We start from the raw sequence: 25,283 nt of genomic DNA on the forward strand, positions 1-25,283 counted from the left end.
GAGTAACAGGATGCAGAGTAACAGTGCAGAGTAACAGAGTAACAGGGTGCAGAGTAACAGGGTGCAGAGTAACAGGATGCAGAGTAACAGGATGCAGAGTAACAGAGTGTAGAGTAACAGGATGCAGAGTAACAGTGCAGAGTAACAGAGTGCAGATTACAGAGTAACAGGATGCAGAGTAACAGAGTACAGAGTAAGAGTGCAGATTGCAGACTAACAGGGTGCAGAGTAACAGGGTGCAGAGTAACAGGGTGCAGAGTAACAGAGCGCAGATTGCAGTGTAACAGGATGCAGAGTAACAGGGTGCAGAGTAACAGGGTGCAGAGTAACAGAGTGCAGAGTAACAGGATTGAATTGAATTGAATTGAAATTGAATTTAGGATGCAGAGTAACAGGGTGCAGAGTAACAGGGTGCAGAGTAACAGAGTGCAGAGTAACAGGATTGAATTGAATTGAATTGAAATTGAATTTAGGATGCAGAGTAACAGGGTGCAGAGTATCAGGGTGCAAAGTGCAGAGTAACAGGGTGCAGAGTAACAGGGTGCAGAGTAACAGAGTGCAGAGTAATAGGATGCAGAGTAATAGGATGCAGAGTAACAGAGTACAGAGTAACAAATTGCAGAGTGCTGAGTAACAGGGTGCAGAGTAACAGGGTGCAGAGTAACAGAGTGCAGAGTAATAGGATGCAGAGTAACAGAGTACAGAGTAACAAATTGCATAGTAACAGGGTGCAGAGTAACAGAGCACAGAGTAACAAAGTGCAGAGTACAGAGTAACAAAGTGCAGAGTGCAGAGTAACAGGGTGCTGAGTAACAGGGTGCAGAGTAACAAGATGCAGAGTAACAGCGTGCAGAGTAACAGAGTGCAGAGTGCAGAGTAACAGGATTGAATTGAATTGAATTGAATTTGAATTTAGGATGCAGAGTAACAGGGTGCAGAGTAACATGATGCAGAGTAACAGGGTGCAAAGTACAGAGTAACAAATTGCAGAGTGCTGAGCAACAGGGTGCAGAGTAACAGGGTGCAGAGTAACAGGGTGCAGAGTAACAGAGTGCAGAGTAACAGAGTGCAGAGTAATAGGATGCAGAGTAACAGAGTACAGAGTAACAGAGTGCAGAGTAATAGGATGCAGAGTAACAGAGTACAGAGTAACAGAGTGCAGAGTAATAGGATGCAGAGTAACAGAGTACAGAGTAACAAATTGCAGAGTGCAGAATAACAGGGTGCAGAGTAACAGAGTACAGAGTAACAAAGTGCAGAGTAACAGGGTGCAGAGTAACAGGGTGCAAAGTAACAGGGACAGTAACAGGGTGATTGGGGTGGTGGAAGATAGTGGGAGGGTGGGATGGGAACGTATGTACTGTGGCCTTGTACACTCGCCAAGCAGAATATGAGCATCAGGCCAAAGCTGTTGCACTTGGTGGGCAAATGGGGCTGGCTTAAAGGGACAGGTTGGTCAGCATGGCCCATCTGTACTGTGTGCCCCTGTGTCTGTATGGTTCTAGCTGGGGCGCGCGGTGGTGGTGTTTAAAGGCCCTGCGTGCGCGACCCTGACCATTGTCTCCTCTCTCTCTCTCTCTCTCTCTCTCCGTGTGCAGGTGAGCGAGGCTGAGGTGAACGGGCAGTTTGAGTCGGTTTGCGAGTCTGTGTTCGGAGAGATTGAGTCTCAGGCAGTGGATGCGCTGGACCTGCCGGGCTGCTTCCGCACGCGCAGCCACAGCTACCTGCGCGCAATCCAGGCCGGGTACTCGCAGGACGACGACTGCATCCCCTCCATGTCAGCGGCTATGATGGGCCTCCTCCATCAGGGCCACCACAGGTGAATGCACACCTCCACCACCCACTCCTCCCTCACAGAGCCCGCACAGCACAGCACAGGCCCTTCGGCCCACAATGTCAATAGACAATAGACAACAGGTGCAGGAGTAGGCCATTCGGCCCTTCGAGCCTGCACCGCCATTCAATGTGATCATGGCTGATCATCCCCAATCAGTACCCCGTTCCTGCCTTCTCCTCATATCCCCTGACTCCGCTATCTTTAAGAGCCCTATCTAGCTCTCTCTTGAAAGTATCCAGAGAACCGGCCTCCACCACCCTCTGAGGCAGAGAATTCCACACTCACAACTCTCTGTGTGAAAAAATGTTTCCTCGTCTCCATTCTAAATGGCTTACCCCTTATTCTTAAACTGTGGCCCCTGGTTCTGGACTCCCCCAACATCGGGAACATGTTTCCTGCTTCTCGTGTGTCCAAACCCTTAACAATCTTATATGTTTCAATGAGAAACCCTCTCATCCTTCTAAACTCCAGAGTATACAAGCCCAGCCGCTCCATTCTCTCAGCATATGACAGTCCCGCCATCCCGGGAATTAACCTTGTATGTCCACGCCCAACATGGTGCCAGGACCAAGCCACAACTGCCCACACATAACCCATATCAAGGGTCAAGAGAGTTTTATTGTCATGTGTTCCAGATAAGACAATGAGATTCTTGCTTGCTGCAGCACAACACAATGTGTAAACAGAATACAGAACATAATCCCTCCATTCCCTGCATATCCACGGGCCTCTTAAACACCACTATTGTATCTGCCACCACCACCACCACTCCTGTCAGCACGTTCCAGGCACCCACCACCCTCTGTGTAACTAAACCTGCCCCGCACATCTCCTTTAAACTTTGCCCCTCTCACCTTAAAGCCATGCCCTCTAGTATTTGCCATTCCCATCCTTGCAAAAAGGTTCTGACTGCCTACCGTATCTATGCCTCATAATGTTATACACTTCAATGGACAATAGACAATAGACAATAGACAATAGGTGCAGGAGTAGGCCATTCGGCCCTTCGACCCAGCACCACCATTCACTGTGATCATGGCTGATCATCCACAATCAGTACCCCGTTCCTGCCTTCTCCCCATATCCCCTGACTCCGCTATTTTTAAGAGTCCTATCTAGCTCTCTCTTGAAAGCATCCAGAGAACCGGCCTCCACCGCCCTCTGAAGCAGAGAATTCCACCGACTCACCACTTGCCTCAACCTGCGGAGAAAACAATCCCAGCCTGTCCAGCCTCTCCCTGTAGCTGTAACCCTGTAATCCCAGCATCGTTCTGGTGAACCTCCTCTGCACCGTCTCCAAAGCCCCCGCATGCTTCCTGTAATGGAGGCGGCCAGAACTACATGCAATACTTTAAATGCGATCCAACCAAAGTCCTATCAAGCTGCACCGTGACTTTCTAGCTGTTATATTCAACACCTCCACCTATGAGGACAAGCGTGCCGTCTGCCTTCTCTACAGCTCTGGCAAGGTGCTGCTGCTTTAAGGAGTGTCTGGCGTTCAGTCAAAGCCCTGATAGAATCTGCCCACTGGCGAGGTCACACCTCAGCCTAGACCCTGAAACGTTGTTGCCCGTTTGTGGTGAGGGGCTAATGTTGGACCTGACCTGCCCCCTCCAATAGGTCATTGGCAGAAGGAAGTCTCACCATCCAACCCCATCATTGGAGCCCACAGTGGCAGTGGTTATTCCCAGCCCATCCAAGTCAAGTCAAGTGTATTTGTCACATACACATGCATACCAGATGTGCAGTGAAATGAAAAGTGGCAATGCTCGCGGACTTTGTGCAAAACAACAAACAAACAAACTACAGACAGAATGGACCAGAATCACATATTCACATATTACATATTTGTGGGAGGTTCAGTAGATTGGTTCAGTAAAGTTAGTCCCTGGCGAGATAGGAGTTTACAGTCCTAATGGCCTCTGGGAAGAAACTCCTTCTCATCCTCTCCGTTCTCACAGCATGGCAACGGAGGCGTTTGCCATGACCCCACTGCTTGCCCACTTTGGTCACCTGCACCCGTCACCTACCACTGGGCATCCCCCGCTCCAGATCCTGTTTGGCCCTCCTCCCCTCCCGCATGCAAATCCACCTCGAGGGTTGCCGTTGCTGATTCCCCTGTGGGTTCAGAGCTGACCTCTACCCCATTGTGGACATTGGACTTAATGCCCTACAACTGATACCCTACAACAGGGGTTCCCAAACCTTTCTCGTCCCGTTTACCCCGGGCAACTTGAAGAGCACGTAGCAATGTTATTCCACTTATTTATGAACAACTAATGATGAACAGATACCGGTATACCTGAACCAAACACAGCCCATCAATGAGAACAAATATGTACAAATCCACAATAAACTCATTTACCCCCTGGGTAGGCGAAATATACCCCAGGTTGGGAACCCTTGGTCTATAACACTGCCCCAACTGTAATAGCACAAACTGAAGTTGGTCGTGCAACCACAGACACCATCTGTAGAAGATCACAGTTGCTGAGGTCAGTGTTGTGCAGTGTTCAAGAGCCTGATGGTTGCTGGGAAGAAGCTGTTCTTGAACCTGGAGGTCACGGTTTTCAGACTCCTGTACCTTCTTCCCGATGGTAGCAGCGAGATGAGAGCGTGGAAGGAGAGAAATGATAATGATACAATGGTTTGATTAAAATGATAAAGTCAGTCTTTCCATATAAATACTATGGTCCAAATCTGTTTATTGGACTGAGAGCAGGTTGAGATATACTGGAGATGTATTAATTACCCATGAGAGAGAAAATGAATCATACCTTCCAATTAAACGTTGCCTCTTGCAACCACTTACTCTTCAGATTGAATTGTCCATAAAATGCGCTCAGTGGAGCCAATATTAACAATATTTCTACTTGTCATTTTCACTAATATCTGGTCTAATCTGTAACAACCTACAACACACGGCAGTGAAATGAAGCTTGTTGATATTCTATTACTGATATATTCCCAAACAATAGTGTTGCTTTAGGAATGATATTCCAACAATGATCTGCCCGGTGTCACAGCGGGTAGAGCTGCTGCCACACAGCGCCAGAGACCTCAGCATATGACAGTCCCGCCATCCCGGGAATTAATGGCGGGACTGTCATTAATGTGAACCTACGCTGCACACCCTCAATAGCAAGAATACCCAGATACAGTGAAACATCCTGACCTTGGGCGCTATCTGTGTGGAGTTTGCACGTTCTCCCCGTCTGTGACCGCGTGGGTTTTCTCCGGGTGCTCCGGTTTCCTCCCACATGTCAAAGACGTTCGGGTTTGTAGGTGAATCGGCCCCTCTGTAAATTGCCCCCTAGTGTGTAGGGAGTGGATGGGACAGTGGGATAACATAGAACGATCGATGGTCAGCATGGACTCGGTGGGCTGAAGGGTCTGTTTCCATGCTAACTATCCTCTTTAATGATTCATTATTACATGTACCTTGGTACAGTGAGATGCTTTGTTTTACAGACAGCCGTGTAGAATCATCAAACAGACCTCATCTGGGATGTTCACATGAATCGCCACATATAGGCACCGACACAGTCAGAAAGCTCACCAAACAGTTCTATCTCCTGCCTGCCACTGCAAGAGAGGGTGGGAGCACATGAAGGAAGGTCACGTTCATGATAGGAGCAGAATTAGGCCATTCAGCCCATCGAGTCTACTCCGCCATTCAATCATGGCTGATCGATCTCTTCCTCCTAACCCCATTCTCCTGCCTTCTCCGTATTACCCCTGACACCCGTACTGATCAAGAATCTATCTCTGCCTTAAAACTATCCACTGACTTGACCTCCATAGCCGTCTGTGGAAAAGAATTCCACAGATTCACCACCCTCTGACTACAGAAATTCCTCCTCATCTCCTTCGTAAAGGAACGTACTTTAATTCTGAGGCTGTGCCCTCTGGACCTAGAATTCAAGTGCCTTAACTCCAGATGTTTAATTGCCACATGTACCAAAGCTGATCAACAAGATCCTTACTTGCTGCAGTACAACAGGTTTGTACAAGCAGTGCTCAATAGATACTATCATAAACACACGTAAAAAAAGTTCAGTCCAGTTTAAAATAATATTATAGTTTCAATGAACAAAAGCTAGCCAGTGCTGAACAACATCTGGTCATTTTTCTGATTCCTAGACTGAGTTTGCATTCTGTTTAATCCAATGACATCCTGCCATTTCATGTACTGACATTTGCTCCCTCCCCCTCCCCCCGCTTTGTAAACATGCTTCTTTTTCCCGTTTATTCAGCCTTCCCCCTGTACGGCACGCAGCATTATTCGCCAAGACCCCGGGAGCTGAGTGCGTGGGGAGTTTCGGGCATGGCCACACGCCCTAACACACCGCAGCATATCGGTACACCAGCGCCCTGCTTTGTTCTCTCTCTCTCTGTCTCCGTCTCTGTGGAGTGGTCAGGTGGTTGTCCGTGACGTGACTCAGTGTCCTTGCAATCGGCACAAGGGTTGTCGAGTGAAGAGTGTGTGGCTTGCACTGCCGCCCGCCTGCCTGGCCAGCTCATAGTTTAGGAAGCAGTCAACCAGGGATATAGCTGCCTCATCAGCCACCGGTACATAGGTCCAGGTTCATTAATGCCTCCTTACAATAGACAATAGGTGCAGGAGTAGGCCATTCGGCCCTTCGAGCCAGCACCACCATTCAATGTGATCATGGCTGATCATCCCCAATCAGTACCCCGTTCCTGCCTTCTCCCCATATCCCCTGACTCCGCTATCTTTAAGAGCCCTATCTAGCTCTCTCTTGAAAGCATCCAGAGAACCGGCCTCCACCGCCCTCTGAGGCAGAGAATTCCACAGACTCACAACTCTCTGGGTGAAAAAAATGTTTCCTCATCTCCATTCTAAATGGCCGACCCCTTATTCTTAAACTGTGGCCCCTGGTTCTGGACTCCCCCAACATCGGGAACATGTTTCCAGCCTCTAGCGAGTCCAAACCCTTAATAATCTTATAAGTTTCAATAAGATACCCTCTCATCCTTCTAAACTCCAGAGTGTACAAGCCCAACCGCTCCATTCTCTCAGCATATGACAGCCCCGCCATCCCGGGAATTAATGGCGGGACTGCCATTAATGTGAACCTACGCTGCACTCACTCAATAGCAAGAATATCTAGATACAGTGAAACACTTTAGCCATCTATCCAGGAATATCATCTATGCGTGAGTACAAGAGGCAATGCAGAAATAGACAGGAAAACGAGAGCAGCATTAAGTGTTACAGTGGCAGAGAAAGTGCAGATAAAAATGTGCAGGTGTTGGTGCAAGGTAGGTTGGAGGATCAGGAATTCATTGGTAGCTTATGAGGTCTATTTAAGAGCCTGATAACAGAGGGGAAGAAACTGTTGGTAAACATAGTGGTTTGTGCTTTTGTATCTGATGCCAGTCGGGAGAGGGGAGAACAACTGGGGTAAAAAATGGCCCTTAATTATGTTGCTGCTTTCCCGAGCCAGCGTGAAGTGGAAATGGGGAATCTGGCTGTGTGATGGACTGGGCTACATCTACAATGGTGGGGAGTGTGGTGTGTGTGGGACTGGGCTACATCTACAATGGTGGGGAGTGTGGTGTGTGTGTGATGGACTGGGCTACATCTACAATGGTGGGGAGTGTGGTGTGTGTGATGGACTGGGCTACATCTACAATGGTGGGGAGTGTGGTGTGTGTGATGGACTGGGCTACATCTACAATGGTGGGGAGTGTGGTGTGTGTGGGACTGGGCTACATCTACAATGGTGGGGAGTGTGGTGTGTGTGTGTGATGGACTGGGCTACATCTACAATGGTGGGGAGTGTGTGTGTGTGTGATGGACTGGGCTACATCTACAATGGTGGGGAGTGTGGTGTGTGTGGGACTGGGCTACATCTACAATGGTGGGGAGTGTGGTGTGTGTGATGGACTGGGCCACATCTACAATGGTGGGGACTGTGGTGTGTGTGATGGACTGGGCTACATCTACAATGGTGGGGAGTGTGGTGTGTGTGATGGACTGGGCTACATCTACAATTCTCTGCAATTTCTGGTGGTCTTGGGCAGAGCTGTTTGAATGATACATGTATTGAAGTCACCAAGAGTCATTGGAGACTTGGCCAAACCATTGATCTTCTGAGGAAGGAGAAGCGATGGTGTGTTTTCTTGGCTGTAGCATTAATATGGTTGTCCAGAAAAAATAACTGGTGATGTTTTCACCGAAGAACTTGAAGCTCTTGACCATCTCCAGTGGTGCACCATCATTGACCAGTTCGTGTCATTGACGTGTGCATGTCATTGACGTGTGCGTGTCAGTGATGTGTGCATGTGTCATTGACGTGTGCGTGTGTCAGTGATGTGTGCGTGTCAGTGACGTGTGCGTGTCAGTGATGTGTGCATGTATCATTGATGTGTGCATGTCAGTGAGGGTTGGTGCATGTCATTGATGTGTGTGTGTGTCAGTGACGTGTGCCTGTCAGTGACGTGTGCGTGTCATTGATGTGTGCGTGTCATTGATGTGTGCATGTGTCAGTGACGTGTGCCTGTCAGTGATGTGTGCCTGTCAGTGACGTGTGCCTGTCAGTGACGTGTGCGTGTCATTGACGTGTGCGTGTCAGTGATGGGTTGGTGCGTGTCAGTGACTGGTGGGTGTACACCACCTCATTCGTTTGCTGAAGTCTGTAACTAGCTGCTTGGCCTTGCTGACATTGAGGGGGAGGTGACTGTCCTGACACCACGTCACTGAGCTCTCTATCTCCTTCCTTTCCGCACTCATTATTTGACCCGCCACAGTGGTCACCTGCAAACTCGTGGATGGAATTAGAGCTGAGTTTGGCCGCACAGTGCTGAGTGTGCAGGGAATATATTAATCATCTGAGCACGTATGCTTGCAGGGCACCAGCGTTGGGGGGTAACTGTGAGTTTTGTCCCCTCTCCTCACTAACAGGGCAGCTGGCAGTACACCACCAACCCTCTGCTCCAAGTGGGTGTAGGATGCATGGAGTTAATGGGGTGGGGACCCACTGTGGCCATCGACACCTCACGCCTTCTCTTTGTGGCCCGTTACAGCCGTGGTGCCGTCCTTGCCGCCGTAGACGGGGTTCCATCAGCTTATCCTGGGACTGTAGCTTGGAGCACCATGTCCTCTTGCTGCCTTGGATGGCGTGGCCAAGGTGGTCTGCAGAGCCCCGTACCGCTGGGGATCATTTGCCATCAATGCCAGAGATATGCCATTCACCACACCATGGATCGCACCATCCACCATGTCCTGTTTGGGTTAAGGTCAGAGTTGAGGAGCTGCAGTAAACACGGTCAAACACTAGAGGGCACTGCTTTAAGGTGGGAGGAACATCACCTGTCCATGTTCTCCACAGATGCTGCCTGACCCGCTGAGTTACTCCAGCACTCTGTGAAACGTCACCTATCCATGTTCTCCATAGATGCTGCCTGACCCGCTGAGTTACTCCAGCACTCTGTGAAACGTCACCTATCCATGTTCTCCACAGATGCTGCCTGACCCGCTGAGTTACTCCAGAACTCTGTGAAACGTCACCTATCCATGTTCTCCACAGATGCTGCCTGACCCGCTGAGATACTCCAGCACTCTGTGAAACGTCACCTATCCATGTTCTCCACAGATGCTGCCTGACCCGCTGAGTTACTCCAGCACTCTGTGAAACGTCACCTATCCATGTTCTCCACAGATGCTGCCTGACCCGCTGAGTTACTCCAGCACTCTGTCTGTTTTTGTAGATCAGCATCTCCAGTTTAAAGGAGATGGCTGGGGCAGGTTTTTTTACACAGAGGGTGCCTGGAACGCGCTGCCAGGGGTGGGGTTGGAGGCAGATGCAATAGTGGGGTTTAAGAGACTTTTGGATAGGCACATGGATATGCAGGGAATGGAGGGATAGGGATCCTGAGCAGGATGAGGTGATTAGTTTTCCTTGGCATCAAGCTTGGTATGGACATTGTGGGCCGAAGGACCTGTTCCTGTGCTGTTCATGTTCTATGCATAAGATCACAAGTCATTATGTTCCAGAGCCTGATGGTCGCTGGGAAGAAGCTGTTCTTCAACCTGGAGGTCACGGTTTTCAGGCTCCTGTACCTTCTTCCCCGATGGTGTCAATGAGATGGGAGCGTGGCCAGGGTGGTGTGGGTCTCTGATGATGCTGGCTGCCTTTTTGACCAATTAAAGACACATAAACCAGAACATCATGAATGAATCGGTTACAAGATGGGGGCAGGAGGGATGGAGAGACGGGGGGAGAGGTTGAACTCTGCAAAACAAGGTCACCTCTTACATATGCAGCATCCAAAGTAAGTGACGCAGAGAATTTGTGACATGCAATTCCATGTTCCAACACGTGATGTTACCCACATACCATGTTCACACGTGCCATGTGAATGTAACTGATCCTTCTTTACTGACTGCAGTGGGGAGAGTTCAGTTGATTGTCACGTGTACCGAGGTACAGTGAAAAGCTTTTGTTGCATGCTATCCAGTCAGCGGAAAGACAATACATGATTACAATCGAGCCGTGTGCAGTGTATGGATGTTGCTTGGAGTGTAGATTTAAGAGTGTGGGGCGATAGTAATATGTGAGTATTTAAGAATAAGGAGTAAGCCATTTAGAACGGAGATGAGGAAACACTTTTTCTCACAGAGAGTGGTGAGTCGGTGGAATTTTCTGCCTCAGAGGGCGGTGGAGGCCGGTTCTCTGGATGCTTTCAAGAGGGAGCTAGATAGGGCTCTTAAAGATAGCGGAGTCAGGGGATATGGGGAGAAGGCAGGAACGGGGTACTGATTGGGGATGATCAGCCATGATCACATTGAATGGCGGTGCTGGCTCGAAGGGCCGAATGTCCTCCTCCTGCACATATTGTCTATTGTGATTGTAGATCGATCACACATATAAATGGATTGGGCACCATCTTGGAAGCAAGACTCTGGCATTTGTGTCCCCTGTTGTGAGGGTTCCCTGCAGGAGGTCAGCTAGAGTGGCAAGATCACAGTGTCTCGTTTCCCATCCATCGCCATTGATGGGGTTGAAAAGATGTTTACATTAGTCGAGGCATTTATTATAAGAGTCAGGAAGTCATAATGCAGCTTTGTAGAAGCTTTGGTTAAAACACATTTGCAGTTCTGGTCGCCCCATTACAGGAAAGATGTGAAAGTTCTGGGGACGGTCCAGAGAAGATTTACCAGCATTGAATGTTGGCCTTCATAACAAGAGGATTTCAGTATGGGAGTAAAGAGGTTCTTCTGCAGTTGTATAGGGCTCTGGTGAGACCACATCTGGAGTATTGTGTACAGTTTTGGTCTCCTAATTTGAGGAAGGACATCCTTGTGATTGAGGCAGTGCAGCATAGGTTCACGAGACTGATCCCTGGGACGGCGGGACTGTCATATGAGGAAAGATTGAAAAGACTAGGCTTGTGTTCAATGGAGTTTAGAAGGATGAGGGGGAATCTTATAGAAACATATAACATTATAAAAGGACTGGACAAGCTAGATGCAGGAAAAATGTTCCCAATGTTGAGCGAGTCCAGAACCAGGGGCCACCGTCTTAGAATAAAGGGGAGGTCATTTAAGACTAATGTGAGAAAAAACTCCCAGAGAGTTGTGAATTTATGGAATTCCCTGCCACAGAGGACAGTGGAGGCCAAATCACTGGATGGATTTAAGAGAGAGTTAGATAGAGCTCTAGGGGCTAGTGGAATCAAGCGATATGGGGAGAAGTCAGGCACGGGTTATTGATAGGGGACGATCAGCCATGATCACAATGAATGGCGGTGCTGGATCGAAGGGCCGAATGGCCTCCTCCTGCACCTAGTTTCTATGTTTCTATGTTGCTCGGGTTAGGGAATTGAATTATAAAATGGACTTGGATTGTTTTATCTAAAACACTAACGGTTGAGGGGACACCTGGTAAAAGTGTATCACATTATGAGAGGCATAGATAGGGTAGACAGTCAGAACCTTTAACCCAGGGTGGAGATGTTAAAGATTACAGGGTATAGCATTAAGGTGAGAGGGGCAAAGTTTAAAGGAGATGTGCTGGGCATGTTTTTTACACCAAGGGGTGGTGGGTGCGTGGAATGTGATGGTGGAAACGGAGGGGATTAGTTTAACTTGGCAACATGTCCAGCATGAACATTGTGGGCCGACGGGCCAGTTCCTGTGCAGTACTGTTCAATGTTTTAGTTGAGGCAAGTACTAAAATAACATTAGTATCAAAACAAAAGATGAAGCGTACAAATTAGCCAGAAAAAGCAGCCTACCAGAGGACTGGGAGAAATTCAAAGACCAGCAGAGGAGGACAAAGGGCTCAATTAGGAAAGGGAAAATAGATTATGAAAGAAAACTGGCAGGGAACATAAAAACTGACTGCAAAAGCTTTTATAAATATGTGAAGAGAAAAAGATTAGTTAAAACAAATGTAGGTCCCTAGCAGTCAGAAACAGGTGAATTGATCATGGGGAACAAGGACATGGCAGACCAATTGAATAACTACTTTGGTTCTGTCTTCACTAAGAAAGACATAAATAATCTGCCGGAAATAGCAGGGGACCGGGGGTCAAATGAGATGGAGGAACTGAGTGAAATCCAGGTTAGCCGGGAAGTGGTGTTGGGTAAATTGAATGGATTAAAGGCCGATAAATCCCCAGGGCCAGATAGGCTGCATCCCAGAGTACTTAAGGAAGTAGCTCCAGAAATAGTGGATGCATTGGTGATAATTTTTCAAAACTCTTTAGATTCTGGAGTAGTTCCTGAGGATTGGAGGGTAGCAAACGCAACCCCACTTTTTAAAAAGGGAGAGAGAGAGAAAACAGGGAATTACAGACCAGTTAGTCTAACGTCGGTAGTGGGGAAACTGCTAGAATCAGTTATTAAAGATGGGATAGCAGCATATTTGGAAAGTGGTGAAATCATTGGACAAAGTCAGCATGGATTTACGAAAGGTAAATCATGTCTGACGAATCTTATAGAATTTTTCGAGGATGTAACTAGTAGAGTGGATAAGGGAGAACCAGTGGATGTGTTATATCTGGACTTCCAGAAGGTCCCACATAAGAGATTAGTATACAAACTTAAAGCACACGGTATTGGGGGTTCAGTATTGATGTGGATGAGAACTGGCTGGCAGACAGGAAGCAAAGAGTAGGAGTAAACAAGTCCTTTTCACAATGGCAGGCAGTGACTAGTGGGGCACCGCAAGGCTCAGTTCTGGGACCCCAGCTATTTACAATATATATTAATGATTTCGACGAGGGAATTAAATGCAACATCTCCAAGTTTGCGGATGACACGAAGCTGGGGGGCAGTGTTAGATGTGAGGAGGATGCTAGGAGGCTGCAAGGTGACTTGGATAGGCTGGGTGAATGGGCAAATGCATGGAAGATGCAGTATAATGTGGATAAATGTGAGGTTATCCACTTTGCTGGCAAAAACAGGAAAGTAGATCAATATCTGAATGGTGGCCGATTGGGAAAGGGGGAGATGCAACGAGACCTGGGTGTCATGGTACACCAGTCATTAAAAGTAGGCATGCAGGTGCAGCAGGCAGTGAAGAAGGCGAATGGTATGTTAGCATTCATAGCAAAAGGATTTGAGTATAGGAGCAGGGAGGTTCTACTGCAGTTGTACAGGGTCTTGGTGAGACCACATCTGGAGTATTGCGTACAGTTTTGGTCTCCTAATCTGAGGAAAGACATTCTTGCCATAGAGGGAGTACAGAGAAGGTTCACCAGACTGATTCCTGGGATGTCAGGACTTTCATATGAAGAAAGACTGGATAGACTCGGTTTGTACTCGATAGAATTTAGAAGATTTAGGGGGGATCTTATAGAAACTTACAAAATTCTTAAGGGGTTGGACAGGCTAGATGTAGGAAGATTGTTCCCGATGTTGGGGAAGTCCAGAACAAGGGGTCACAGTTTAAGGATAAGGGGGAATTATTTTAGGACCGAGATGAGAAAAAACATTTTTCACACAGAGAGTGGTGAATCTGTGGAATTCTCTGCCACAGAAGGTAGTTGAGGCCAGTTCATTGGCTATATTTAAGAGGGAGTTAGATGTGGCCCTTGTGGCTAAAGGGATCAGGGGGTATGGAGAGAAGGCAGGTACAGGATACTGAGTTGGATGATCAGCCATGATCATATTGAATGGCGGTGGAGGCTCGAAGGGCCGAATGGCCTAATCCTGCACCTATTTTCTATGTTTCTATGTTTCTATTAAAAAAACTCTATGACAGGTACATGGACAGGAAAGGTTTACAGTGATACTAGACCAAGTGGGACCCGTTGGGTCCCTGTCACACGGGAGGGCTGGTCCCCCAACGCAATATTCCACCACGCGGGTGATGGCAACCCTTCCCAAGTGCGCCTCGCCATCCCTCTTGCTACCCCTATCCTCCTCCATTCTCCCTCATCCCCAGCACTCCCTCCCCCTGCTCTTCACCCTCCGTCTTCTTTCCTCTCCACCTCCCTTCGCCCACTCCCTCCCTCTCAACTCCCCTACCCTCAGTCACTCCCTCCCTCCATAACCTCTCCCTACCCCCATTGGCGTCATTGTCAGGTGGAACGCTACTGTGTTTTTTTAATGTAAGTGAGATCCCATTGCGATGTCATTGTGAGATGGAACACTGCTGACAGGCAGTTTATGTAAATGAGATCCCATTGTGACATCATACGCTGCTAACTGCCAGTGCAGATGGAAGAGATTTTTGGCAAAGTGGTTTTTTATAAGCTTAAAATGTGAATAACTTGTAAAAGATACCATAGATCTGAATGAAACCTGCCACAGCACACCCCAGGACAATGGTGAATAAGGTGGGCCAAATATTGTAGCGCTATCATGTACCGTTTTGGCGTAATTGCAGGATCACACTCATCACATTGTGCAGACATAATAACAAACAACATGAGAGTTTTACTAATATATAGATAGATAGATGGGCCAAATGCGGGCAAATGGGACTAGTAGAGAAGATGCACTTGGTCGACTTGGGCTGGTTGGGCTGAAGGGCCTGTTTCCGTGCTTTGTGACTCGAGGGCATTGCTTTCTGCGCAGGGTATCTGTCACCTTGAAGTACATTCAGTAATATTGAGTGTATGTGATTCCATTCCCGCCATTAAATGTGTTCAATTTCCTGACAATTTAAAATTACAATAATATTACACAAAATGTAACAGCAATTTTCTGTGGCTATTAAAGTTAATGTCAGCATTGATTCTAACCATGCTAAACACAAATATTCACAAGGTTATTGACAAAAGCGAGCGCAATGTGCTGTTCACTCTGTATATGAGCTACGACACAATCTCCTTTCAAATGATAACAAGTTGTGAATGTGGGGTCGTGCTGGGGCCAGCAGCATTGTCGGTGTGGATAATATGTTTCTCCCACAAACTATAGTTCAAGGCATCTTCATGCAGCATTGAACCACTGACGCACATAGCAGGGAAACAGGCCCTTCGGCCCACAATGTCCTGACTAAGATACCTCATCTATGCTAGTCCCACTGCCCATGTTTGTTCTATGTCCCTCGAAACCTTCATTCTCCAAATACCTGTCCAAATGACTTTGAAATGTTCATACCTCCTCTGGCAGCTCGTTCCACGCACCCACCACCACCCTCTGTGTGAAAGCATTTGCTCCTCAGGTTCCTATTAAACCTCTCATCTTAAACCTTTGCCCTCTATATTTTGACTCTGTTACACTGGTAAAAAGACAATAGGTGCAGGAGGAGGCCATTCCGCCCTTCGAGCCAGCATCGCCATTCAATGTGATCATGGCTGATCATCCCCAATCAGTACCCCGTTCGTGCCTTCTCCCCATATCCCCTGACTCCGCTATCTTTAAGATCTAGCTCTCTCTTGAAAGTATCCAGACAACCGGCCTCCACCGCCCTCTGAGGCAGAGAATTCCACAGACTCACAACTCTCTGGGTGAAATCTTTTTGCTCATCACCGTTGTAAATGGCTTACCCCTTATTCTTAAACTGTGGCCCCTGGTTCTGGACTTCCCCACCATCGGGAACATGTTTCCTGCCTCGAGCGTGTCCAAGCCCTTAACAATCTGAGGGGTGACCTTATTGAGGTGTACAAGATCATGAGGATCACGGATAATGTGAACGCTCACAGTCTGTTTCCCAGGGTAGAGGATTCTAAAACTAGAGGGCACAGGCGAGAGGGGAGAGATTGAAGAGGGACCTCAGGGGCAACTGTTCCACTCAGACGGTGGTGCGTATCTGAATGAGCTGCCAGAGAAAGCTGTAGAAGCGGGTACAATTACCACCTTTAAACGATATTTGGACAGAGATTTGTGGATAGGACGGGTTTAGAGGGATATGGGCCGAATGGAGGCCAATGGCACTCGGCCCAGTATGCCAACTGGGTCGGCATGGACGAGATGGGCCGAAGGGCTTGTTTCTCTACTGTACAGCTCTGTGACTGTATGACTGTGTGACGGAAGGAAATGTTTTCTCACCCTAGACGATGATGTATTGAGTGAGGAGAGAGTCAGGGATGGATGGACAGTGATATCTAGAGCATGTTCACATTGAACATGACGAGGTATTGGATGTGTTGTAGAGCTGACATGTGGATGAACTGGGCGGCAGTGATGCATCCCAGCTGCTGCAGGCTGCAAGTTAAGATGCACGGCACTAACTGTGAGCTGGGCGTATGGATACAGGGCTGGATGGTGGAGAGAAGTCACAGGGTCCTGGTGGAAACACAAGATTCAGGCTGGAGGGTCAGAAGTTCACAAATGATAGGAGCAGAATTGTGCCATTCGGCCCATCTAGTCTACTCCGCCATTCAATTATGGCTGATCTGTCTCTCTCCCACCTAACCCCATTCTCCTGCCTTCTCCCCATAACCCCCTGTCACAGAGTGGAGTTTCGCAGGGATCTGACCTCGGGTTAGGACAGGGTCGAGGTTAGGTCTAGACCGGGTCAGGAACTGTCCCCACGACCCTGGCATGTGGTGAAGCCACTCTGTAACACCAATGTGGTCACACTGAGTGCACCTGTAACATTCTGTGCCTCTCACACCAGCCATGGCCAAGGAACCATCAACCACAGGACTTGACCTATTAGCATAGTCACATCATCAAATAATCAAAGATTTTCTTTAAATCCAGCTATTAGCTTTAGATTGGCCAGATATCAGTTAATGCTTGTCAAATATAAATGCCAAGTTACCTGATCTTAAATTCCATTTCTTATTAATAGACCTTGGAGTAGAATTGCTTGAATCAATTCAGTAGCTGGTCAAATAATGAAGCTGTTTATCTGGCGTTTAAGAACACAATCACGGTGCCGGAGGTACAACAATGCAGGAGTTAATCCTTCTGGACTGAACAGTGATTCACCAGCAGCAGCTGAGCTCTGAGCTCCCACTCTGCTCATCACCTTACATAAATCTACCTCTAGCCTCTAAACTATGTATTTCTCATTCCATCGACAAAATGCATAAGATCATGAGATAGGAGCTGAATTAGGCCATTCAGCCCATCTAGTCAAGTCAAGTCAATTTTATTTCTATAGCACATTTAAAAACAACTCTCGTTGACCAAAGTGCTTTCCACCAGTGCAGGTACTAACGTGCTACATACAGTGGTACATAGATCTAACAATACATACATAGATACGTACATACAGCGCTCCCTCAGAGGACCTCAAGATATGCTTGAGAGTAGAAATAGGTTTTAAGTCTAGACATAAAGGAGTCGATGGAGGGGGCAGTTCTGATGGGAAGGGGGATGCTGTTCCACAGTCTAGGAGCTGCAACCACAAAGGCGCGGTCGCCCCTGAGCTTATGCCTAGACCGTGGGATGTTCAGTAACCCCAAGTCGGCCGGCCTGAGGGGCCTGGAGGTGGTGTGGTGGGTGAGCAGACTTTTGATGTAGGTGGGGGCAAGCCCGTTAAGGGCCTTGTAGACATAGAGGAGGAGCTTGAAATTGATTCGGAACTGCACGGGGAGCCAGTGGAGAGAGGCCAGGATCGGGGTGATGGGGCCCCTTTATCAGGTGCCCGTCAGGAGTCTCGCTGCGGCGTTTTGGACCAGTTGCAGGCGGGACAGGGAAGATTGGCTGATGCCAGTGTAAAGGGAGTTGCAGTAATCGAGGCGGGAGGAGATAAATGTGTGGATGATCTTTACCAGGTCGTCAAATGGAATGATTTTAGTTTAGCTATGGTGCGGAGGTGGGAGAAGCTCGCTTTTACCACGGCATTGACTTGTTTGTCAAATTTCAGTGATGAGTCAAATATCACGCCAAGGTTTAATCTAGTCTACTCCACCATTCAATCATGGCTGATCTATCTCTCCCTCCTAACCCCATTCTCCTGCCTTCTCCCCACCCGTACTAATCAAGAATCTATCTGTCTGCCTTAAATGTATCCACTGGGAATAGAAACATAGACAATAGGTGCAGGAGTAGGCCATTCGGCCCTTCGAGCCTGCACCGCCATTCAATATGATCATGGCTGATCATCCAACTCAGTATCCCGTACCTGCCTTCTCTCCATACCCTCTGATCCCCTTAGTCACAAGGGCCTCATCTAATTCCCTCTTAAATATAGTCAATGAACTGGGCAGATGATGTTTCGAGTGGGGACCCTGCTTCAGACTGATGGAGTAGTGGGTAGAAGGCCTACACAGCTTTCTGTGGCAAAGAATCCCATAGATTCACCACCCTCAACATTCAACACATATATTAAACAGCTCCTCTAGTTGGGCAAGTGTTCTGGTCATATCTCAGAGGGAACTGCAGGTGCTGGAACCTTGAGTAAAGCACAGAGTGCTGGAGGAATTCAGTGGGTCAGGCAGCATCTGTGGAGGGAATGGACAGATGACGTTTCAGGTCGGGACCCTTCTTCAGACTGATGGAGGAGGGGGGAGAAGGCCAGTGTAAAGAGGTGAGAGGCAGGAAGGACAAGCATTAGGTGGGTGCTGGTGAGGAGGGGGTGATGGCTAGATGGAGTCGGGTCAGGGAGGGAGGAGTGGATATAGTGAGAGGTTGGGTGGGGGTAGGTGCAGGGTGGATGCACAGAGTTGTTTACCCAGTGTACGGGAATCAAGAACCAGAGGACATAGGTTTAAGGTGAGAGGGGGATGGGTGTGGAATAGAATAGAATAGAAAAAATATTATTCGCAAGTGCGTACACATACAAGGAACTTGCCTTGGTGCTGCGCTCACAAGTAACAACACGATATACAGTGGACAATTAAAAATAAAACATTATAGTTTAAACATGTGAAGAATGAAATAAAATACCAGAGCCAAAGGGAGGCTATAGATTTTTGGCTGTTGAGTAGAGCAACTACTCGTGGATAAAAACTGTTTTTATGTCTGGCTGTGGCAGCTTTGACAGTCCGGAGTCGCCTTCCAGAGGGAAGTGATTCAAAGAGTTTGTGGCCAGGATGAGAGGGGTCAGAGATGGTCTTGCCCGCTCACTTCCTGGCCCTTGCAGTGTACAGTTCGTCAATGGAGGGAAGGTTGCAGCCAATAACCTTCTCTGCTGATCGGACGATTCGCTGCAGCCTCCAGGTGTCGTGCTTGGTGGCTGAGCCAAACCAGACCATGATGGAGAAGGTGAGGACAGACTCTACGATGGCCGTGTAGAATTGGACCATCATTGCATGTGGCAGATTGTGCTTCCTCAGCTGCCGCAGGAAGTACATCCTCTGTTGTGCCTTTTTGACTGTGGAGTCGATGGTAGCCTCCCCACTTAAGGTCCTTGGAGTTGATGGTTCCCAGGAACATAAAAGACTCCACAGATGTGACTGTGGTGTTGTTGATGGTGAGTGGAGGGAAGGGAGGGGGAGCTCTCCTAAAGTCTACAATATATTCCACTGCCTTTAGAGCATTGAGCTCTAGGTTGTTGCGATGGCACCAGGACGGCAGCTGTGACACTTCCTGTCTGTAGACAGATTCATCCCCATCCTGGATCAGTCCAATCAGGGTTGTGTCATCCGCAAACTTGAGAAGCTTGACAGAGGAGTCTGTGGAGGTGCAATCATTGGTGTAGAGAAAGTAGAGGAGAGGGGAGAGTACGCAGTCTGGCGGTGCTCCTATGCTGAGTGTTTGCGGGTTGGAGATGTGCTTTCCCAGCCTCACATGCTGCTTCCTGTCTGTCAGGAAGTTGGTGATCCACCGACAGAGGGGTTCAGGCACAGTCAACTCGGAAAGTTTGGAGTGTAGTAGCTCTGGTACAATGATGCTGAATGCAGAGCTAAAATCAACAAACAAAATCCTCGCATAGGTCCACTGGCAGTCTAGGGACTGGAGGATGAAGTGCAGGCCCAGGTTGACTATGTCATCTACAGATCTATTGGCCCAGTATGCAAACTGCAGAGGGTCCAGCAGGGGGATTGTGATATTTTTCAGCTTGGCCAGCACAAGGGTCTTCATGATTACAGAGGTCAGTGCAACAGGCCTGTAGTCACACTGACCTGCACTATGGAACGAGCTGCCAGAGGAGGGAGTTGAGGCAGGTATTACAACATTTAAAAGACATTTGCACAGTTACATGGATAGGAAAGGTTGGAGGAATATGGGCCAAACATGGGCAGGTGGGATTATAGGCGGAGAGTTGTGGCTGGCATGGGCAAGTCGGGCTGAAGGGCCTGATTCCATGCTGTATGATTCTATGGGGCAACCAAAGGCCTTACATTGTGGGGTACAGATATTTTTAAGCCAGAGACATAGATTCTTGATTGGTACGGGTGTCAGGAGTTATGGGGAGAAGGCAGGAGAATGGGGTTAGGAGCTTATGACCTTATGATGAAGAGCAGAACCAAGTTGAGGTTAGCCTGGTGTTGGGGTGTTCCTGACGGAACTCTGGGGGCAAATCTCTGCCCAGCACACCATGAATCTGAGGGCTTTTACAATCTTTCAATTGTATGTTATGCCCCTGTCCCACTTGGGAGATTATTTAGGTGACTACAGGCGACTAGGCTGTGGCCACATGGTCACCGGGCTGTCGCCTGTACGGTCGTGAGTCGTCTCCTCAGTCGCCCAAAGAGTCGTTGCGTCTTTTTGGTCGCCACTGGATTATCAACATGTTGAAATTTTCGGAGACAGTCGGCGACAGAATGTTTGATGCTGATGAGCGTAGCTTGATTTCTCCTGACGTAGGTGCTGTCATAGCTTGTCGCCAGGTGATGTAGGTTGTTGTCGCCAGGTGATGTAGGTTGTTGTTGCCAGGTGATGTAGGTTGTTGTCGCCAGGTGATATAGGTTGTTGCCAGGTGATGTAGGTTGTTGCCAGGTGATGTAGGTTGTTGCCAGGTGATGTAGGTTGTTGTTGCCAGGTGACGTAGATTGTTGTTGCCAGGTGATGTAGGTTGTTGTTGCCAGGTGATATAGGTTGTTGCCAGGTGTTGTTGGTTGTTGCCAGGTGATGTAGGTTGTTGCCAGGTGATGTAAGTTGTTGTCGCCAGGTGATGTAGGTTGTCGCCAGGTGACGCAGGTTGTCACCAGGTGACGTAGGTTGTCGCCAGGTGATGCAGGTTGTCGCCAGGTGATGTAGGTTGTCGCCAGGTGATGTAGGTTGTCGCCAGGTGATGTAGGTTGTTGCCAGGTGATGTAGGTTGTTGCCAGGTGATGTAGGTTGTTGCCAGGTGATGTAGGTTGTTGTCGCCAGGTGATGTGGGTTGTCGCCAGGTGATGTAGGTTGTCGCCAGGTGATGTAGGTTGTTGCCAGGTGATGTAGGTTGTCGCCAGGTGATGCGGGTTGTTGCCAGGTGATGTAGGTTGTGGCCAGGTGATGCGGGTTGTTGCCAGGTGATGTAGGTTGTCGCCAGGTGATGCAGGTTGTTGCCAGGTGATGTAGGTTGTCGCCAGGTGTCGCAGGTGATGTAGGTCGCCAGGTGATGCAGGTTGTTGCCAGGTGATGTAGGTTGTGGCCAGGTGATGTAGGTTGTCGCCAGGTGATGTAGGTTGTCGCCAAGTGATGTAGGTTGTGGCCAGGTGATGCAGGTTCTCACCAGGTGACGCCGGTTGTGGCCAGGTGATGCGGGTTGTCGCCAGGTGATGTAGGTTGTGGCCAGGTGATGCGGGTTGTTGCCAGGTGATGTAGGTTGTTGTCGCCAGGTGATGTAGGTTGTTGTCGCCAGGTGATGTAGGTTGTTTGTTGCCAGGTGATGTAGGTTGTTGTCACCAGGTGATGTAGGTTGTTGCCAGGTGATGTAGGTTGTTGTCGCCAGGTGATGTAGGTTGTTGCCAGGTGATGTAGGTTGTTGCCAGGTGATGTAGGTTGTTGCCAGGTGATGTAGGTTATTGTCGCCAGGTGATGTAGGTTGTTGTCGCCAGGTGACGCAGTTTGTCGCCAGGTGATGTAGTTTGTCGCCAGGTGATGTAGTTTGTCGCCAGGTGATGTAGGTTTGTTGTCGCCAGGTGATGTAGGTTGTTGCCAGGTGATGCAGTTTTGTCGCCAGGTGATGTAGGTTGTTGCCAGGTGACGCAGTTTTGTCGCCAGGTGATGTAGGTTTGTTGCCAGGTGACGCAGTTTGTTGCCAGGTGATGTAGGTTGTGTTGCCAGGTGATGTAGGTTGTTGTCGCCAGGTGATGTAGGTTGTTGCCAGGTGATGTAGGTTGTTGCCAGGTGATGTAGGTTGTTGTCGCCAGGTGATGTAGGTTGTTGTCGCCAGGTGATGTAGGTTGTTGTCGCCAGGTGACGCAGTTTTTGTCGCCAGGTGATGTAGGTTGTTGCCAGGTGACGCAGTTTGTCACCAGGTGATGTAGGTTGTTGTCGCCAGGTGATGTAGGTTGTTGCCAGGTGACGCAGTTTGTTGCCAGGTGATGTAGGTTGTTGTTGCCAGGTGATGTAGGTTGTTGTTGCCAGGTGATGGAGGTTGTTGTTGCCAGGTGATGTTGGTTGTTGTTGCCAGGTGATGTAGGTTGTTGTTGCCAGGTGATGTAGGTTGTTGTTGCCAGGTGATGGAGGTTGTTGTTGCCAGGTGATGTAGGTTGTCACCAGGTGATGTAGGTTGTTGTCGCCAGGTGATGTAGGTTGTTGTCGCCAGGTGATGTAGGTTGTCGCCAGGTGATGTAGGTTGTCGCCAGGTGATGTAGGTTGTTGTCGCCAGGTGATGTAGGTTGTTGTCGCCAGGTGACGCAGTTTGTTGCCAGGTGATGTAGGTTGTTGCCAGGTGCTGACTTCGGGATTTTTGTTGTTGTTATAGTAATGATTATTTCAAATTTTATGTTGTAGGGGGGGTCCAATCGCCGGATTTTCAGTGACCTGCTACAACTATGACAGTCGCCGGTAGTCGCCTAAACATTGCCTGTGTGACAGGCCCTATACCCCCCATTTCTCTTTCAAAGTTCATCTGTTCTCCACCTGCCCGTATTATTTCTTCATTATGCATCACAATTGCTTCATTCTTTATTTAGGATTACATTTGTTGTGGCCATCAACAGGTATAACTGCTGTAAGCATCACACTGATGATGGTGGGTGCCTGGAATGTGTTGCAAGGGGTGGTGAAGGAGGTGGATATGACAGTGGCATTGAAGAGACGTTTGGATAGTCATAACATGGGCGGAAATCCTGGGGGGGGCAGGGGGGGACACGCCACTCCCCTCGTGCTTTGAGAGTTAGGGGGACAATCCCCCCCCCCCCCCCCCCCCCCCCCCCCCCCATGTTTTGTAATCTGGACTTTATCAGACACTTTCTAGAGGGCTGAATCGGCCCGTTCGCGGGGCCTTTCATCGCCCGGCGCGGCTTAAAATCAATCTGCTGCATCGAGGCGATCGAGGCTCCCGATGTTGAAGCCCACGCCGGGCGATGAAAGGCCCCGCGAACGGGCCGATTCAAGTCCCATGATTCGGGGCGGACGAAGCTGCTGTTGCTGGAGTTCGGAGTCGACTGGTCACCAACCAGGTCAGCTCCCGATGTTACCGTCCACAAGGCCCACGGCCGAAGCCTCGTGTGTGTGTGTCCCCCCCATGTTTTGATAGCGATTTCCGTGCCTGCTTATAGATATGCATGGGATGGAAGAGTGTGGATAAGGTGCGGGCAGGTGGGATTAGTTTCATTTGGTGTCGCGGTTGGCAGCGACGTTGTGGGCTGAAGGGCCTGTTGCTGTGCTATACAGTTCCCTCTTCTATGTTCAATGAAAGAACAGCTTCTGCATCTTAACGCGTTGTCTACCAGCTGTAGGCTGGGTGGAAAGTTGTACTTCCTCAATCCTGTCTCCAAGTTTTATCTTCTGATATCCGTTCACTAGTTTGTATCTTTGCCTATTGTTTGACGAATGTATTCATGTCTCGTATGTTCGGATCTATTTGCAACACATGCATACAAAGCTGTTCACTGTACCTCGCTACACATAACACTAACAAACCAGACCCTGAACCTAACTCCAGTCCTGACCCCCTGGTCTGCATTTGGGTAGGAAGGAATTGCAGATGCTGGTTTCAAACGAAGATAGACACAAAATGCTGGAGTAACTCAGCGGGACAGGCAGCATCTCTGGAGAGAAGGAATGGGTGACGTTTCGGTCCGAGACCTTTCTTCAGACTGAGAGTCGGGGTTTGCGACCTTCTGATTAAATCATCATGGATTGAACTTGTTGTGGTGACACAAATTGAATGCAGATGGAAGGTAGCCAAGGTCAGGCTGCAGTTTCCTCAGCATGGCTGACTTCAACCTAACCATGCGAGCAGATTCATTTAGTATTCACTTCACTGTGAAGTGAGTCAACACACACACAGAGTCAATCTGTTATCAGGCCTTGGGCCGGTTCATTTCCCCTTGTCTATTTCAGCCCCGTCGCTAATATTCTGGTGACATCCAGTTTGCTGCCAGGATGTCCTTATCTATAATTGGCTTTCCACTTTCCTGATGTTGCCCATTTGCTGGCTTTGTGCAACTCCACTCAAGCCTTGCCCGGGATTACGGATTCATGTCTTCAACCTGCAGACAGCCGGCTGGTAATTGGAGGGAAGTTGGGACACTTTGTGTCAGGATAAGGAACATTTAAAATGGAAAGTGGGAATTCAAAAGGAATTCCGATACATTGCGTGAAGATTGGCCATCCTCCAGTCATTCTGCGGGTCACCTTGCGAACCTGCAACCTACTCCAGTCGAGCATGCAACCTACTCCAGTCCCTATACATGGATCCGAAGGCAAGCAGCAACTCTGGCACCATCTCGTCGTGCCATGGACCCAGATCACCTCCTCCATCAGGGTATCAGCAGAGAGCAGTGGCCACCCCGACTGATGTCCCGTCACCCCTTTGCTCCACATGGAAAACAAGCATCCATCCAGCCAACTGAGACAAATGCACAGGTAGACAAAAGTGCTGGAGAAACTCAGCGGGTACAGCAGCATCTATGGAGCTAAGGAAAAAAGCACACTGGATCGCCACCAAGTGGTCACAGGGGTGGAAGGCAACCTCGTCTCCATTACACAGCGACCTCTCTTCGCCAGATAGAAGCTGTCGGG

The 25,283-nt window shown here is 48.7% G+C and overlaps 1 protein-coding gene across 1 annotated transcript in view; it reads left to right on the forward strand.

Annotated features, from left to right (window-relative positions):
- Positions 1–25,283, forward strand: part of dlgap2a (discs, large (Drosophila) homolog-associated protein 2a) — an 88,723-nt gene that overhangs the window by 30,693 nt on the left and 32,747 nt on the right. The window contains exons 4-5 of the mRNA XM_055630873.1: positions 1,599–1,794; positions 19,195–19,209. Coding sequence (XP_055486848.1) covers positions 1,599–1,794; positions 19,195–19,209 — 211 coding nt within the window. The remainder of the gene's footprint in view (positions 1–1,598; positions 1,795–19,194; positions 19,210–25,283) is intronic.

Source organism: Leucoraja erinacea, unplaced genomic scaffold (assembly GCF_028641065.1).
Source record: "Leucoraja erinacea ecotype New England unplaced genomic scaffold, Leri_hhj_1 Leri_55S, whole genome shotgun sequence".
Classification (NCBI taxonomy): Eukaryota; Metazoa; Chordata; class Chondrichthyes; order Rajiformes; family Rajidae; genus Leucoraja; species Leucoraja erinaceus.